Source organism: Orycteropus afer, unplaced genomic scaffold, assembly GCF_000298275.1.
Source record: "Orycteropus afer afer isolate SDZICR_OR568_19922 unplaced genomic scaffold, OryAfe1.0 scaffold00002, whole genome shotgun sequence".
In the NCBI taxonomy this organism is placed as follows: domain Eukaryota; kingdom Metazoa; phylum Chordata; class Mammalia; order Tubulidentata; family Orycteropodidae; genus Orycteropus; species Orycteropus afer.
The window spans coordinates 33521023-33538604 of record NW_006921589.1 but is presented as its reverse complement, the minus strand read 5'-3'; the positions used below and the strand labels follow the sequence as shown (position 1 = coordinate 33538604).

At 42.0% G+C, this 17582-nt stretch overlaps 1 protein-coding gene across 1 annotated transcript in view; it reads left to right on the top strand.

The window, feature by feature from the left end:
* The window catches only part of LOC103193027 (aldehyde oxidase 4-like), an 84818-nt gene that overhangs the window by 47207 nt on the left and 20029 nt on the right, over positions 1 to 17582 (top strand). The window contains 11 exon segments of the mRNA XM_042783581.1: positions 1548 to 1717; positions 2252 to 2363; positions 3119 to 3241; positions 5771 to 5867; positions 9896 to 9935; positions 9937 to 10018; positions 10867 to 11000; positions 13382 to 13469; positions 14264 to 14350; positions 14532 to 14723; positions 16062 to 16289. Coding sequence (XP_042639515.1) covers positions 1548 to 1717; positions 2252 to 2363; positions 3119 to 3241; positions 5771 to 5867; positions 9896 to 9935; positions 9937 to 10018; positions 10867 to 11000; positions 13382 to 13469; positions 14264 to 14350; positions 14532 to 14723; positions 16062 to 16289 — 1353 coding nt within the window.

Here is a 17582-nt window from a genome sequence, read left to right as displayed (position 1 = left end):
TTCTTTAGGAGCTCTGGTAGCATAGTGCCTAAGGCACTTGACTGCTAACCAGAAGGCTGGCTGTTCAAACCCACCAGCCACTCCTTGGAAGGAAGGTCCACCATTTAGGCGCTCTGGTAGCATAGTGCCTGAGGCATTTGACTGCTAACCAGAAGGCTGGTGGGTTTTCAAACCCACCAGCCACTCTTTGGAAGGAAGATTGAGCAATCTACTTCCATAGGGATACCACCTCAGAAACCCAAAGAGGGGTCGCTATGAGTCAGATCTGACTCAACAGCAGTGAGTTTTGAGAGTATGGAATGTTAACCTGCTGTCAACCACACATCACTTGCTTGCTTTAGCTTTTATATTTCACTCAGGAGTGCACAAGGGATTAAATTCTACATCTCTCTTCTCCACTATTCTCATTTTTGTTGCCTGAAATTTCTTCCTCTTCTTGGCCAATATCTGTCCATCCTTTAATACCTGTCTCAAATATATTTGTCAACTTGATATAACAGTAATGGTTGAGGTTGGTAAGATTGAATGGGAATCGAGAGAGGAAGGGCAGGGCATTTAAAGGTTTACTACACTCACAGTCCCTGGTATTCACAGGCAAGGCCACGTGGGGAAAACACAGGGGGCAGTCAGTCACAAAGCAGAAAGAAGGAGCAGGACCGTGAGCCATTTTATTGTTTTTTGCAGGAAACCTGACAGGGAGAGGTCACAGGACACGGGGATTTTATTAGGCAGCTGTGTCTGAAACTCACGCCTTGGAGCTTGACGTGTTTACCAAAGGGGAAACTGAGGGAGTTTTTGGGGTTTGTTTTTTTAATCCAAGTATAGCAAACATGGGCAGAGAAGGGATACTTGGTGTGCTGTTAAAACATCGTATTACAGTAGCTAACAAAATGCAAAAATGCAACCATTGCCGTGGAGTCGGACCCGACCCATAGCGACCCCTCCTTGGGTTTCCGAGGCAGTATCACTACGGAAGTAGATTGCCCAACCTTCCTTCCTGGGAGTGGCTGGTGGATTTGAACCGCCAGCCTTCTGGTTAGCAGTCAAGTGCCTTAGGCACTATGCTACCAGAGCTCCCTACAGTAGCTAGGAAACACAGTTAATTCAATGTACTACCTGTACAGTTCTTTCTCTAGTTTATTACAACCACCTTGGATCTCCCAGGTACTTGCATATTTTCTTTGTATATGTTAGTTTTGTAAATTCTTCTTATGGCCATACGAATTTGACCACATTCTTTAATGTGTGTATGGGTATATTCTGATTCCTCAACAAAGTTGTAGACTCTTGAATGATGGGAACAATGCCTTCTGGTTTTGTTCTGTTCTGTTTTGCTTTGCTTTGTTTTTGGTGGGGAGGGTAAACAGGATATATCCCACACCACATTACTCAATGGATGTTTATTAACTTTTACTCATTGACGTGGATACTCAGTTGCCATCGTTTTTCTTTACTTGTGAGTGAGACAAAAGTATCAGACCAAATTTTCAGTGCTAGATGATCAGAGAACCTGTAGTGCTGGGATAACTTGCTTTGTTTATTAACAGTGTGTGGATCCCCACCAACCCCCACAAGATCCAGGTGGCCACCCAGTCATGCACCAGTCAGCCATTAAACATGCCACAGGAGAAGCTGTATTTTGTGATGACATGCCCCCCATCGCCCACGAACTCTTCCTGGCTGTAGTCACCAGCACCAGAGCACATGCGAAAATCATGTAAGGAATTAAGAGGTTTCCTTTTATTCCTAGATATTCCTGTATGTTACTGAAATGCATTTACAATTTCATATTCAAATTGAGTTTATTATACATTTAAGTCTATTAAGAATATTCACTTCCTTTTCTGGATGGAAATCAGTTGTGAAAGAATCTATGGCCAAGAGTTAGAACACCTGCTGAATAATGGCATACTCAACATAGACGACTGCTCCGTGATTTAGTCCGTTGTAGAAAAACCCTTTGTTTGAGGAATCATTTCTACTGCACTGTGTACTCCCCCCTGCAACTTTAATCCAGCCCAATCCACTGCTCTCAACTTGATTCTGACTCATAGTGACCCTTTAGGGCAGAGTAGAACTGCCCCATAGGGTTTCCAAGGCTGTAAATCTTTACAGAAGCAGGCTGTCTCATCTTTCTCCTGCAGAGCAGTTTGTGGGTTTGAACCTCCAACCTTTTGGTAAGCAGCCAAATGCCTTAACCACTGCACCAGCTCCTACAGCTCTAATAGCTACCTTCAAATTTCCCTCATAGGTCAATTGATACTTCAGAAGCCCTGGCATTTCCAGGTGTTGTAGATATTATAACAGCAGAGGATGTTCCGGGAGATAACTAACTTGGAGAGGTTTTCTATGCACAGAATAAGGTATGAAATTGGTGTGTAGCTTATTATTCAAATACTTTCCAGGAAATGCCAAAATAATCATTGGTTTTAGTAATGATATCCCTGGTTCCATGTAACAAATAGTAGCTAAGAACCAATAACTACCTCAGTGGTTCTCAATCTCTCTTTTGAATCATGTCCTTCTTTAAGACTCTGATAAAAGCTGTGAGCCCTCTCAGGAACAGCTTCTAAAATGTCATGAAAGTCACAGAAGCAACATATAGCATAAACCCATTGCTGTCAAGTTGACTCCAACTCATAGCAACCCGATGGGACAGATCAGAACTGCCCCCATAGAGTGCCAAGGCTATAAATCTTTACAGAAGCAGACTGCCACACCTTTTTCCTACAGAGCAACTGGTGGGTCCAAACCACCAACCTCTTGGTTAGCAGCCAAATGCTTTAACCACTGGGCCACCAAGCTTCTTAATATATAGTATAGGATATTAGAAGAACCAACTGAATTTCCAGATGACCAGATCATGGTGTATGGTACTGGAATGGTAAGGAGGACACCAAAAGATAACCAGATAGCTAAAGACAGACAATTAAATTCTGCACCCAATTCGTGTCCCCTCTCCCATCCCACTCAAGCTGTTGTCTTATATCTATTCTCATAGGTAGAAGATAATCCTTTTTTAGAACATGACCAAACTTCTGAAAGCAGGTGAACGTAAGAAAGTGATTCCTTTTTACCAATTCTGTGTTTTACCTACTTACATGTGGCTTTTCTGCAGGTCATTTGTGTGGGTCAGGTTGTCTGCACCGTGGCTGCAGATACCTATGCTCATGCAAAAGAGGCAGTTCAGAAAGTGAAGATCACCTATGAGGACATAGAACCAAGGATTATAACAATAGAGGTAACCAGATGACATTGTGTCTTCTGGATGACTCGCAGGGAGGGAGAGTGGTTGGCAGAAATCAACCCACTGAGTCATAAAATAATATAATTTGGGCTCCTTCTATACCTTGTTCAGTGTTTTCCTTATACTTGTAGAATGAAAGCTCCAGCCATCTGAGCCTCAACATTGACTACTGAGACCCTCTCAGCCCAGAGCCCCTTTCTCCCCCCAGTGACTCTGCAGGGACCCAAGACGTGAAGCATCCTGTGCCACTCCTCTTCCCGTGGCCCATTGCCATAGCATGGCCTAAGAATAAGTAACACCAGAGAATAGCCTGTGATTTCACATACAAAACTCAAACTAACAGCCATCGAGTCGATCCCAACTCACAGTGACCCCTTTGAGTTTCCAAAGTGGTAAATCCTTATGGAAGTAGATTATCCCATTTTCCTTCCATGGAGTGGCTGGTGGGTTTGAACCACCAACCTTCTGGATGGCAATCAAATGTGTTACACACCACGCACCAGAATGCCTTATATATCTAGTCAGTGGGAAAATCCAGAGCACTATGAAACTCAGAGGAGCTCTGGTAGCATAGTGCCTAAAGCACTTGACTGCTAACCAGAAGGCTGGCGGTTCAAACCCACCAGCAAGTCCTCGGAAGGAAGATGGGGCAATCTACTTCCATAATGATACTGCCTCGAAAACCCAAGGAGGAGTCACTATGAGTCAGGTCCAACTCAACGGCACACAACAACAACAACAACAACATGAAACTCAGACGAATTACAACATTTATTGCATTGCAACTGTTGGGGCCTCTGCCTCCCCACCCACTTATGCTTAAGCACCAGCTCTGGAGACAGAGCCTGGGTTCATATTGTGACTCTACCACTTAGCCTCTTAATAGCTATAAAAGCTTTGGCAAGTTACTTAAACTCTGTTTCCTCATCTTTAAAATGGGAATCATAAAAGTACCTACATTAAAAGGTTGTCATGAGGTTTAAAGAGAGAATCAAACTGCTTAGCACAGTGCCTACAACATGAAATTCATTCAATAAATGTTAACTGTTGTTTTTGTTTTTGTTGTTATTAATGAGGGCAAGGACATGTCATATTGTAATTTTTATCCCCAGTGCCTAGCAAAGAACCAATCCCATAGTTGGTGTTCAATAAACGTGTGTTATATGGTAGAGGGATAGATGGAAAAATGGATGCAGAGGCAATACAAAACCCCACCAAGTAGGATGGAGTCTTCAGCACCTTGGATTTTCCCCTGTCCTTCTCAACAGTTGCCAAGTTCAAGTCTTTCCCAGTTATCTTGTTAAACGTCTCTTAAGTCTGACCCTTTCTTTCCATTCTTACCTTCACCCCTATCCTACCAGGCCTTGCCATCTTATTGTCATATTTACTAACTGCTTACAGAGGCTCTCCTCTTCCATTTCAGTCTATCTACCCACCACAGCACAAGAGTTAAGCTCTCAGCTGCTAACTGTAAAAGCTGGCCGTTCAAATCCACCCAGCAGCTCCACAAGAGAAAGACCAGGCAATCTATTGACATGGAAATTATTGATTCCGTGGCACCTAACAATACCACCACCACCAAGTTCATCAGACCTCTTTTCCAATTCAATAATGTTTCCTTAGATGAGGCCCAGACTCCATAGCATGGAATTGGAAGTATTTCATAGTTCAGCCTCAATCCACCTTTCCAAACTCACTTTCCACTACTACCTGAAGAAAACCTACACTCCTGCTAGCCTCATTTCAGCTAGCCTGTTTCGTTCTGTTGTACATAGGGTCACTATGCATCGGAGCCAACTCGACATCACCTAACAACAACAACAACAGCATATGCATATGTTTAGCTTTAGTAGTTACTGCTAACCATTTTCTCATTATACTCCTGTTATCAGTTAAGAGAATTGCTAAATTCCTTACTATTTTCATTTTAACAAATATTATTCCATTTCAGCCCCCAGCTTGGTTTCATTCTCAAACTTTTGATTTATGTAGTGCCTTTGACTTCAAATGATTTTCCTTCTCTTCCCTAATTGTCCTGTTTTCATCCAGTTCAGAACTCAGCTCAGGTCACGCACACACAGCCATCTCTGAGCATTCCAGGCCCCACTGGCCTCTGCCTTCTTGACCTCTCATGACTTGTATTGTTGCCCAGCCATGCCCCCACCCTGAAATAATACCAAACTGCCTCAGACCATCATCACTTAGCTCTGTAGAGAGTGGATCATGTTTTATATATCCTCATATGCTCTTCATTTCCTCCCCCCAAAGCCTTGAACAAAACTCTTGAGTTGCCAATGCCTGCAACCCATTTTAATAGATTTCTGCTGACTCTTCACACCACTCTGATTGTCTTGATGTATGAAGATAGAGAGGACCATGAGCTTGATGGGAGACCAATGGCTTATTTGTTGTTGTCCTTAATTGTTGTTAGCTGCTGTCGATTCTGACTCATGATTTATTTCAATGCAATAAAAATAATCAGTTCACCTTTTTTTTTTTCTTTTGTTTGTTTTTCTACCACAGCAAGCCCTAGAGCACAATTCATTTCTTTCTGTTGAGAAAAAAATTGAGCAAGGAAATGTGGAACAAGCCTTTAGATCTGTTGATCAAATCATTGAAGGTAAGTGGTCTTACAAGAGAAACTTCTAAAGATAAAGACTGTAGTTTCAATCATCTAGTTCTAAAAATACTGAAACTCTAAAGTAGCGCTTCTCAACCTGGGTTTAATTTCTAATTTCTTATTGAAATGTAGCATATATATAGTAAAAGACAGTACATTCACAAATAATGAGCATACAACTTGATTAATTTTTACACATGTAAGGTTGGTGGTTCAAATCCACTGGCAACTACTTCCGTAAAGATTTACCACCCTGGAACCCCAATGGCGGTTGCTATGAGTCAGAATCAACTCCATGGCAATGGGTTTGGTTTGGTATTTTTTTTATACCTGTTGCTGTGGGGTCACGGTGACCCCTCCCCCCATGTAGGACAGAGCTGAACTACTCTGTTAAGTCTGTGTATTACCCACATCAAAGTATAGAATATTTCCAGCACCTCAGAAAGCTTCTTTGTGTCCTTCTAAGTCAGTAACTTTCCCAGAGGTATTGTTCTAACTCTTATTCTTTAGGAGTTCTGGTAGCATAGTGCCTAAGGCACTTGACTACTAACCAAAAGGCTGGTGGTTCAAGCCCACCAGCCACTCCTCAGAAGGAAGGTTGGGCAATCTACTTCCATAGTGATACTGCCTCAGAAACCCAAGGAGGGATCACTGTGAGTCAGGTCCGACTTGACAGTAAACAACAACAAACATTATTCTTCTATCATTGTATAATAGTTTCACCTGTTTTTGAACTTCCTCTAAGTGGAATAATACAATTTACTTCTTTCATACATACCTCCTTTACTCAACATTATTTCTCAAAGTTTCATTCATGTTGTTTCATAAATAAGTAGAAAATTTTCAATGTTCTGTAGTATTGTGTAAATATTCCACAGTTTGCTTATTCATTCTATCACTGGTGGACATTTGAGTTGTTTTCTATTTGAAACTATTATGAATAATGTTTCCTTATATATTACTATACTTTCTTTTGGCAAACATAAGTACTCATTTCTAATGGAATATAACCAGAAGTGGAATTGCTGAATAATAACGTATTCATCAAGATGGATTGACACAGTGGTTGCAATGATGGGTTCAGGTATAGCAAGAATTGTGGGGCTGACACAGGACCGAACACTGTTTCATTCTGTTGTACATAGGGTTGCTATGAACCGGAGCCAACTCAACATCACCTAACAACAACAACAGCATATTCATATGTTTAGCTTTAGTAGTTACTGACAACCATTTTCTCATTATACTCCTATTATCAGTTAAGAGAATTGCTAAATTCACTTACTATTTTTAATGGTCTATAAGTTCTCTTGTGTTTTTTATACACAGTCATATCACCTGCAAAGAATGAAAGTTTTATGTATCCTTTTCCGATCGTGAAAGAGGCCTGATTGCACGGTAGTTGAAGTGCTTGGCTACTAACCCAAAAGTCAGCAGTTCGAACACACCAGCCACTCCATGACACAAAGATGTGGAGGTCTGCTTCTGTAAAAATTTACAGCCTTGGAAACCCCTTGGTGCAGTTCTACTTTGATGAATAGGGTCACTATGAGTCGGAATCAATTTGATGGCAATGGGTTTTTCCAATCTTGAGACTATTTATTTAGACTTGGTTCACTGGTTACAACCTAAGTTAGCATGATTTTAAAAAACACTAATACCCAGATCTTATCCCAAACCAGTGAAATCAGAACTTCGAAGCAGTTTGCAAACAGCTGCTAACTCAAAGGTTGTTGGTTCAAATATATCCAATGGTACTATGGAAGGAAGACCTGGCAATCTGCTTCCATAAAGATGGTAGCCAAGAAAACTCAACAGAGCAGTTCTGCTCTGAAACATGGGATCACCATGAGCTGGAATCTACTTGATAGCAACAGGTTTGGTTTTTGGTTCGGTACTTAACAAGCAAGCACAACAACTCTGAGAAGGAACATATCTATAGCTCGATTTTATAAATGATGAAACTGAGGCTTAGAAAAGTTGAAAGATTGGTCAAAGTCTCATAGCCAATTAGCAGTAGAACCAGGACTGAAGCCCAGGACCAGCTGGCCCTAAAGCCCTTACTCTTAACCACCACGGTATGCCTTCTTTTCATTTTTATTCTTTCCCAAAGGGCAGCAGGTTGGCAGGACACTAACTCTTGACCATTTTGGATTTGCAATCTGTGGAAGTTTAGAATGTTGGCGTAAGTGGGAAATTTGAAATGTGAAGAAAATTTGGAATTTGGGTATATTAATGTTGTTGTTATGTGCCGTCGAGTCGGCCCCGACTCACAGCGACCCCTCCTTGGGTTTCCGAGGCAGTATCACTACGGAAGTAGGATTGCCCAACCTTCCTTCCGAGGAGTGGCTGGTGGGTTTGAACCGCCAGCCGTCTAGCAGGTAAGTGTCTTAGCCACTATATACACACACACACACACACACACACACACATATATATATATATATATATATATATATATATATATATATATATATACAGGAGCTCTGGTAGTATAGTCAGGAACTCTGGTAATGTAGTACCTAAGGCAGTTGACTGCTAACCAGAAGGCTGGTGGTTCAAACCCACTGGCCACTCCTCGGAAGGAAAGTTGGGCACTCTAGAATGGCTAATTACAGAGCATACCAAGAGAGAGGTAGAGTATTGTCATGGTCATGAGCCAGGTTGCCAGGTCCCAATCCCAGCTCTGCTACTTTTAGTTTTGTGACCTTCAGCAGCTTACTTAACCAATGCAGGCTTCAGATTTCCCATCTGGCAAGATGGAGATATCAGTAAAACTTGCCTCATAGGATTGGGATGAAGATTAAATGAATTATTTATCTATAACATGCTAGGCCTTAGAACAATATCTAATGTATTTTAACTACTATGCCATTACTAGGGAGCTCTGGTGGCATCGTGCATAAGGCATTTGACTGCTAATCAGAAGGCTGGCAGTTCAAACCCACCAGCCACTCCTTGGAAGGAAGATTAGGCAATCTACTTCCAGAGTGATACCACCTCAGAAACGCAAGGAGGGGTCACGATGAGTCGGATCCGACTCAATGGCAGTGAGTTTTGTTGAATATGTTATTATTACATAAATAAATTTGTGTTTAGATTAAACACAAATAGATACATGTGTAAGCAGACTTTCTTTAAAAAAGGCTTTTTTGCATGACATATTCTGTTGCCCCAAGGAATCATTTCAAGTAATTCTTTCACTCCAGGCAAAATAATGCACTTAGTTTCACAGCACAGGTGTCTTTCTGCTAGTTTTAAAGTAAAAATACTGCCATCCAAATATTTAAAGTAGGGTCAAATGCCTCTCTTGGCACAGCCTATGAAATGATAAGCACATATTGAACAAGTCAAAAAGCTCAGATGTAAGGCCAAGCTTATTTCTGGGTAGGGAACAACCTCAGCTCTGTCATTTTAAACCTGTGTTACCTTCACAACTTACTTGTCCTCTCTGGGCCTCATTAATCCTCAATATCACCTAGTTGAGGCACATATTACTGCTATCCCCCATTTTACAAATGAGGAAACCAAGATTTAATAACTTGGCCACATACACTGTGTAAGGATATGACAGAGCTTGGATATATAACCAGGTAAGTCTGCACTCTCGAGTCCAACACCATCAGCAGGTCTATCCACTTCACTAGACAGATGAGAAAACCAAGGCCCAGAGAGGTTAAGTGAACTGCTCAGGGTTACTCAGCTGGTTGGGTATCAAACCAAAAACCAAATTCACTGCCATCGAGTCATTTCTGACTCATAGCAACTCCTCCTTGGGTTTCCGAGGCAGTATCTCTATGGAAGTAGATTGCCCAATCTTCCTTCCAAGGAGTGGCTGATGGGTTTGAACTGCCAGCCTTCTGGTTAGCAGTCAAATGCCTTAGGCACTACAGTGGAGATTTAAAAAGGTGATATAAAGCCCAGCTCTCCATAAGCTAAAGCAACTCACTCTTTATAAAGCAAAACACCATCGAGAACCCAAAAATAGGGCTTTCAATTAAAATTTTGTCTATATTTATGCTTTATAGGTGAGGTCCATGTTGAAGGACAAGAACATTTTTACATGGAAACAAACTATCCTGGCCATCCCCAAACAAGAAGATAAGGAAATGATGTTATACCTCGGAACACAGTTTCCAAGTCACGTGCAGGTAATAGGATATTTTTGGAAAAGGAGACTCCAGTTGCCCATGGGATGAGGCCCTTACAATTAGCACTCACTGGGGACCTTTTGATATATCCTACTCCCAGGCCTCAAACTCTCTGCACATTTATAACGGCTAAGGTTCAGAATGAAGAAAATGGGCAAGTATTTCTTTGCAAGGTGCAGATCTTTCAAAGTGATCTGAAATTTTTGTTACCTTCCAAAATATAGGGCAAAATTCATCTTTCTTTATAACAATTGATGGTGTAAAACTTAATTGGTGGAAGTCAAAACCTTAGTAATATATTTAAATTTCCCTTTGAAGTTCATTTGTATTCACCTTATAAATGTAGTTAAGTAGCTGTATGAATGTGTTCATGTAATGGTGGTACATGTGTGAAGATTTGTGTATCTGAGACATTTGCAGTTGAATGTATTAACTAGTTGCACCACCCGGAGACTCAATGCCCTCGGCTGCTAACTGGAAGATTAGATGTCTGTTCCCACCAAGAGGTGCCACAGAAGGAAGTACTGGTGATCTGCTTCCAAAATATTCAGCCATTGAAAACCCTGTGGAACACAGTTCTACTCTGACACACGTGGGTTACCATGAGTCAGTTACTGGTTACTAATCTACTAACTAGTAGTGCTGGGAGGGTTGGGGAAAACAGGGAGTGATTGTTAATGGAAATACGGTTTCTCTGGAGGGTGACGAAAATGTTCTAAAGTAAGATTATGGTTGCATGAATCTGTAAATGAAAGTATCGAATTAGTAAACTTCTTTTACTAGGTGGAGGGAAAGTACGTGGGTGAGGAAATCACTAAATTGTGGCTTCAGAGATTTACCTCTTGCAGGAATTTGTGGCTGCAGCACTAAACGTCCCAAGGAGTAGAATCGCCTGCTGCATGAAACGAGCTGGTGGAGCCTTTGGAGGGAAAGTGTCCAAGCCATCGCTGCTGGGAGCTATCACTGCCGTGGCTGCCAATAAGTAAGGGTTGCAGTCATAGCTGTTAATGTCCCTCATCCCAGCCACTACACCCCAATTTTCAGCCAATCGGTGTTAGCCTCTGATGTTTCCCATTTCATTTCCAAAGGGTTGTGGTTAGTACATAGGAGACGAAACACTGAGCACAGGACTATGTGCAAGTCCTGACTCTGCCCACTCACTTATAACGTCACACTGAGAGAGTCACCCCAGTTCCTCCTTCTGAATGTGGGGAAAATGATGTCCCACTTGTCTCACAGGTTGTCATGCAAAATAAATTTAGTCCCTTTGTAAATATTAACTCACTGTACAGACATAAAAATGTATAATTTCTCGTGAACTACACTGACTTTCACTTTTTAAAATGGTTGTCTTTTAAATCAAAATAGATCTAACTGAAGTTGAATGAATGGGAGAAGAGTCACAACCCCAACCATGAAAAAGACATGTTTTATCACAAATAAGCCAGGGGTCTGTTGCCCCCTGGGAATGCTCACTCTGGGCCTGCATCATGTGGATCTACTAACCAGATCCTGGAAGAGCCATGACTTTTGTGAACTTTGTAGCTACCTGAGTTCACTAAGATACACTCAGCACAAACTTAACAAAGCCCAGGCTACTGCTGCAAAAAGATAAACTGTCCTAGCTCATCAGTGCTTTCCAACACTAGAAAAGGTTGTCTTACATGCAGCAATTTTTCAGGTGCTGGGAACATTGCATCAAAATCCAAAGGACACGTTGATAGAAGTTTTTTGAAAAGGAACCCTGATTACAAGGAAGATTGAGCTAGACAGAGCATAAATTCTCAAACCTTCAGTCTCAACAACCCCTTATGGCAAATATTTTAGTGTCCTTTTTACTATCCCAAAGTGCAATTCATAGTAACATAACCTAAAACCCATTGCCACTGAGTCAAGTCTGACTCATAGCAACCCTACAGGTCAGAGTAGAACAGCCTCATAGGATTTTCAAGGCTGTAATCTTTAAGGAGGAGCTCTGGTGGTGCAGTGGTTAAGGCATCTGGCTGTTAACCAGAAGGTGAGAACCCACCAGTTGCTCTGCCAGAAAAAGATGAGTCAGTCTGCTTCGGTAAAAAGGTACAGCTTCAGCAATTGGCATAACATAGCACACAAAACATTGTTCTACCTCCTACTTTGGCAAATAGCGACTGGGGTCTTAAAAGCTTGCAGGCTGCCATCTAGATGCAACGATGGGTCTCTCGTCATCCAGAGCAAAGAAGAATGAAGAAAACCAAAAAGTCATGGAAACAATTAGTCCTAGTGACTGGTACACCATGCAATCTTCAGCCTATATGACTATGAGACCAGAAGAACTAGATGGTGCCCAGCTACAAATGTCAACCACTTGGAAGGGGATCTATGAAGAAGATCCTGGATAGAGAGGGAGAATAATGTGGAACAAAACTCAAAATCACTTGGAGAAAAAAAAAAAAAAAAGGGGGGGACCAGGTTTGCTGGTCCAATAGAGCCTGGTGGAACCACTGAGACTATGGCCCCTAGCTGCCCTTCAGGTCTGGAATTGAAACCACGCCTGTGGCTTCCAGCCAACAATAGACAGGTATATGAGTTGAACATTTCCCTGAGGTAGATACACTCCTTGAAGAGAACCATCATGGGAGAAAGAAGGGCTGCTTATGCACAGAGAGACAGCTCAAGGGGCAGGAGTGCATGGAAGGATGGACACAGGGAAGAGGTAACTATAGGGAGGAAGTGGGAGGGGAGCTGTTGCATTGTGGTAAATTGTGGTCAATTTCATGAGACAAAGTGTATGTGAACTGCTGTACAGAAAGTGAATTTTCTCTGTAAATTTTCACCTAAATCACAATAAAAAAAAAATGTACAGCTTTGGAAACCTGATGAGGCAATTCTATGTACTCTGTCCTATAGTGTCTCTATGAGTCAGAATCGAGGCGATAGCAATGGATTTTTGGCTTTGGAACCTTTAGGGAAGCCGATTGCCACTTCTTTCTCCCACACAGTGACTGGTGGATTTGAACCACCAAGCTTTAGGTTAGCACCTGAGCGGTTAACCACTGTGCCACCAGGGCTCCTACTGTAACCTACCTGTTTGTATAATTTCAGAAGAATCACATAATATCTTAATGTAACATAAAAAAGAAATTAAAGGAAAGTAATTTATAACCAGATAATATGACTTCAAATACATAGAAGCTCAGGAGTGACTAAACCAGAATAATAATAAAAGTTTTTAAATGCCTCCACAAATTTCCAAAATGTCATTTAAAGCATGTTACTACTCCCACTAAAAACCACTAAACTAGATTATCTCAAGTCTCCCTCCCAATCTCTAAATTGTCACAACTTTATAAAGTGTCCAGCTTATTAACAGTTATTTCCTACAGGACTTGGCCGCCAAATCCGATTTATTCTAGAGCGTGGTGATGACATGCTGATAATTGCTGGCCGCCATCCACTCCTGGGCAAATACAAAGTGAGTGAGAGCTAACACTTACGAGGGAGGAGGAACGTACTACTCAGAGGAATCAACCAACCAAGATCAAAAGGGCAGCATTTGACCAAACACAAAGCAGGGCGGGAAAGGAGGAGGAATGGAAATGGGGAAAAATGGCAGAAAATGAAAAAATGCCCTTCCATGGAGGGAATTGCAACTAATGTTCTGAGGCAAAATGTGTACAGATTGTTGAGAAGAAAACTGATTTGCTCTATAAACTTTCATGCAAACCATAATTTAAAAAGAAAGTGAGAGCAAAAATTCCAGCAAACTGCCTCAACTGTTGTCCAGTTAACCAACCAGAAATAAAGATAACTCTTAATTCCTTACCGCTTGAAAGGAATGTTTGGACACTGCCTAAAACTTGCCAGAATTTCCTGGTGGAATCATGTTTCTTATTGTTGTGGTTGTTATGTGCCGTCGAGTTGCCCCGACTCATAGCAACCCCTCCTTGGGTTGCCGAGGCAGTATCACTACAGAAGTAGATTGCCCAACCTTCCTTCCAAGGAGTGGCTGGTGGATTTGGAGTGGCTGGTGGATCTGAACTGCCAGCCTTCTGGTTAGCAGTCAAGTGCCTTAGGCACTGCGCTACCAGAGCTCCTTCATGTTTCTTAGACATCGACTTTACTGTTCTTGTGCTCGTTTACGTCACATCAAATCATATGCATGAGCTGGGTATATTGAAACTGTGATCCTATATGTTTGTGTCCTGCGTGGTTTGCTTGCGAAGGAAGGCCATTGAGAAAATTGCCTCACCCGTGATTATTCTGCAGATTGGATTCATGAACAACGGTGTGATCAAAGCTGCTGATGTTGAATATTACGTCAATGGCGGATGCACTCCTGATGAGTCTAAGATGGTAAATAGGAAACGTGCCTCCCCACAGGTTCCCAGTAGGGCAGCATGTGGCACACTTTGTTTGTTTGAATATATGTCTTATATATTAGACAGATTCTGTGAAGAGTTCAAGTTAGAGATAAAATTCAGGTAGTTGTCTTGGATATTAGGCAAATGTTTTATTTTGTTTTGTTTTCATTCAGGTAGTGGAGTTCCTTGTGCTGAAATCTGAAAATGCATATTATATTCCTAATTTCCGGTGCCGGGGTAGAGCTTGCAAAACAAATTTGCCGTCTAATACAGCCTTTCGAGGATACGGCTTCCCCGAGTCTGTGGTGGTGGTCGAAGCCTACATAACTGCGGTGGCATCCCAGTGTAACTTACTCCCTGAGAAGGTAACTAGTGAGAACCCCTAACAAAACTCTCACATCATTGGCATGCTGGCACCTCACATCTGACATTCAAACATATCTCGAGCACATATGTATGGCAATTCCAAGACATAAAGTACATCCTTCATGTATTTGTTGGATTTTGTTGCTTAACAGATCTCCACAAAACTTAGTGGGTTAAGAGATAGTATTTTTTTATGACTGAGGATCAGCTGGGTGATACTTCTCATCAAGGTCAGCTCAACTGGAGTTTTATGGTCTGAGATGGCTTCATTTATATGACTGGTGGTTGTCAGCCCCTTAGTCTAGAAAGTACGTCAACTGGGAAGGTTCTTCGTTGCTCCCCAAGTCTCCCATGCTTCAGTGGACTCGCCCAGACTTGTTCACATGGTCGTGGTGGTTGAATTCCCAAGAGCAGCCAGAACATGGCCAGCCCTAAGCACAAGCACTTTAGGAGTCTTTGCTTGCATCACATAGGTATTGTGGTATCGGCCAAAGCAAGTCACATGGGCAAGCCCAGAGTCAGGGTGATACCACCCACGAATGTGAAAACAGGGAGCTGAGTAATAGTGGATATTTGGGCAAACATTCTACCACAGTTCAGGACTTTGTGGAGCTCCTCTGAGGACAGGTTAAGGCACCACTGTGTAGCAGTGTAAGAGCTCTCCTGGCACCATGGTTAAGGCATTCAGCTGCTAACCAGAAATTTGGCTTGTTGAATCCACCAGCCCCTCAGTGGGAGAAAGATGAGGCAGTCTGCTTCCATAAAGATTAACAGCCTCAGAAACCCTATGGAGGCGGTTCTACTCAGTCCTGCAAGATCTCTATGAGTCAGAATTGACTCAATGGCAGTGGGTAGGTATTGAAGTATAAGATTTGTATTTTTGAGTCAAGAGAATTTTGTCTCACCACTAACCAAACTTGTGACAGCACCAAGAGTAGTATCTAATATTATTATTGTTTTTGTGTTTATAGGTGTACACCTGGACTTGCATATCTATGTTGTTGGTGGTTGTCGTTGAGTTGATTCCAACTCACAGAGACCCCATGAGACAGAATAGGAATGCCCCACAGGGTTTTCTTAGCTGTAATCTTTAGGGGGGCAGATCTGCACATCTGTGGAGCTGCTGCGTGGGTTCCAATCACCATCATTTTGGTTAGCAGCCAAGCAAGCTCTTAACCATTTGTGACACTAGGGCTTCTTTGTATATTTCTAGTTATTTAAATTGTTTCCTTTTTTCCAGACAGACTTTCTTCATATCAGGTATCTAACAAAACACATGCTCCATATACAGAACAAGCATCTATCCTTAAAATACATTTTATTTTCTCCTCTTTCAGGTTAAAGAAATAAACATGTATAAAAAGATTAGCAAAACGGCCCATAAGCAGAAATTTAATCCAGAGCCCTTGCAAAGATGCTGGAAAGAATGTTTGGAGAAGTCTTCATTCTATGACAGGAAAGTGGCTGCAGAGGAATTTAACAAAAAGAATTACTGGAAGAAGAGAGGTCTTGCTGCAGTGCCCATGAAATTTACCATTGGCATCCCCATGGCCCATTACAGTCAGGTGAGGCTGAAAGAGATGTCTTCTCAGCAAAAACACTCTCCAACTGACTGGCTCTCTGAAAGGGCAATTGTTTACAACTAGGGATGATCCCCTCTGGGAGGAGAAAAGGTACTAGGACACCTTCCTGCTACAGGAAACAGAAGTGGTTTACGCAAGAACAGGGACCATGGGTATCAGGGGAGAGCCAGGAGGATGTGGTATCAAGACCACAGAAAGCAGTCAACAAAATCCAGCCCAGGGGGATCTGGCTTGGGTAACAGGACCCCACACATGGACACTAGTGTTTGGGGTCAATTTCAAATCCATGAGAGAACTGGGAGAAATAAGAAGACCCCTTTCTTGTCTCCTTCCTAGTTTCTTAGTGACATCAGTAGGGTCATTTGAACACAGAGTTTTACAAATGAGAACAGAAAGAGCTACGTCCTTCACAGAGAAATTTAGAGTTACTATATTGAGGCTAGGTGACTAAACCTCCTTTTTAATTTTATGATAAATGGTTTGCATGAGGTTCTGTTTCTGACTCTTCTTTATTCCCCTGTCAATCTCTAAAATGTCCCCATAGGCAAACCTATACAAAGGAAAGAAAACAGGCTTCCTGGATGGTGTGAAGGAGTGGTGCCCTAGGGGTCTACGCTCTGCACCCTTCCTTGGAGTCCACGAACAGGGCAGAAATGGAAATGAAAGGGAGAGAAGGGAAGCCAGGGACACTGCACCACTTGGGGCCGTCGTTCAGGCTTTCCTCCCTGGTAGTGTTTCTCAAGCCTAAATCACAAACCAGCTGAAGCCAGTTGTCACCTAGTCAATTCCAACACACATGTCAGAGTAGAACTGTGCTCCACTGGGTTTTCAATGGCTGATTTTTCAGAAGTAAATCACCAGGCCTTTCTTCTGAAATGCCTCTGAGTGAACTCAAACTACCAACCTTTCTGTTAGCAGCCAAGCACATTAACTGTTTGTACCACCCAGGAAATGCCAAAGAACAAACACACACACACAAAAAAAAAAAAAACCTAACTCACTGCCATCAAGTCAATTTCAACACATAGCAACCTCCATTGGGTTTCCAAGTCTGTAAATCCTTACAGAAGCAGCCTGCCTCATCATTCTTCAGTGGGGCAGCTGTTGGGTTAGAACCACTAACCTTTTGGTTAGCAGGAAAATACTTTAACCACTGCACCATCAGAGTTCCTTAAATAACACAGGGATCCCCTTTCAAAGAAAACTTTCTTGTGGACTCTCAATGGTTGCTTAAATTATTTATTTTAATATTATTTAACTTAGTATAACCATGAA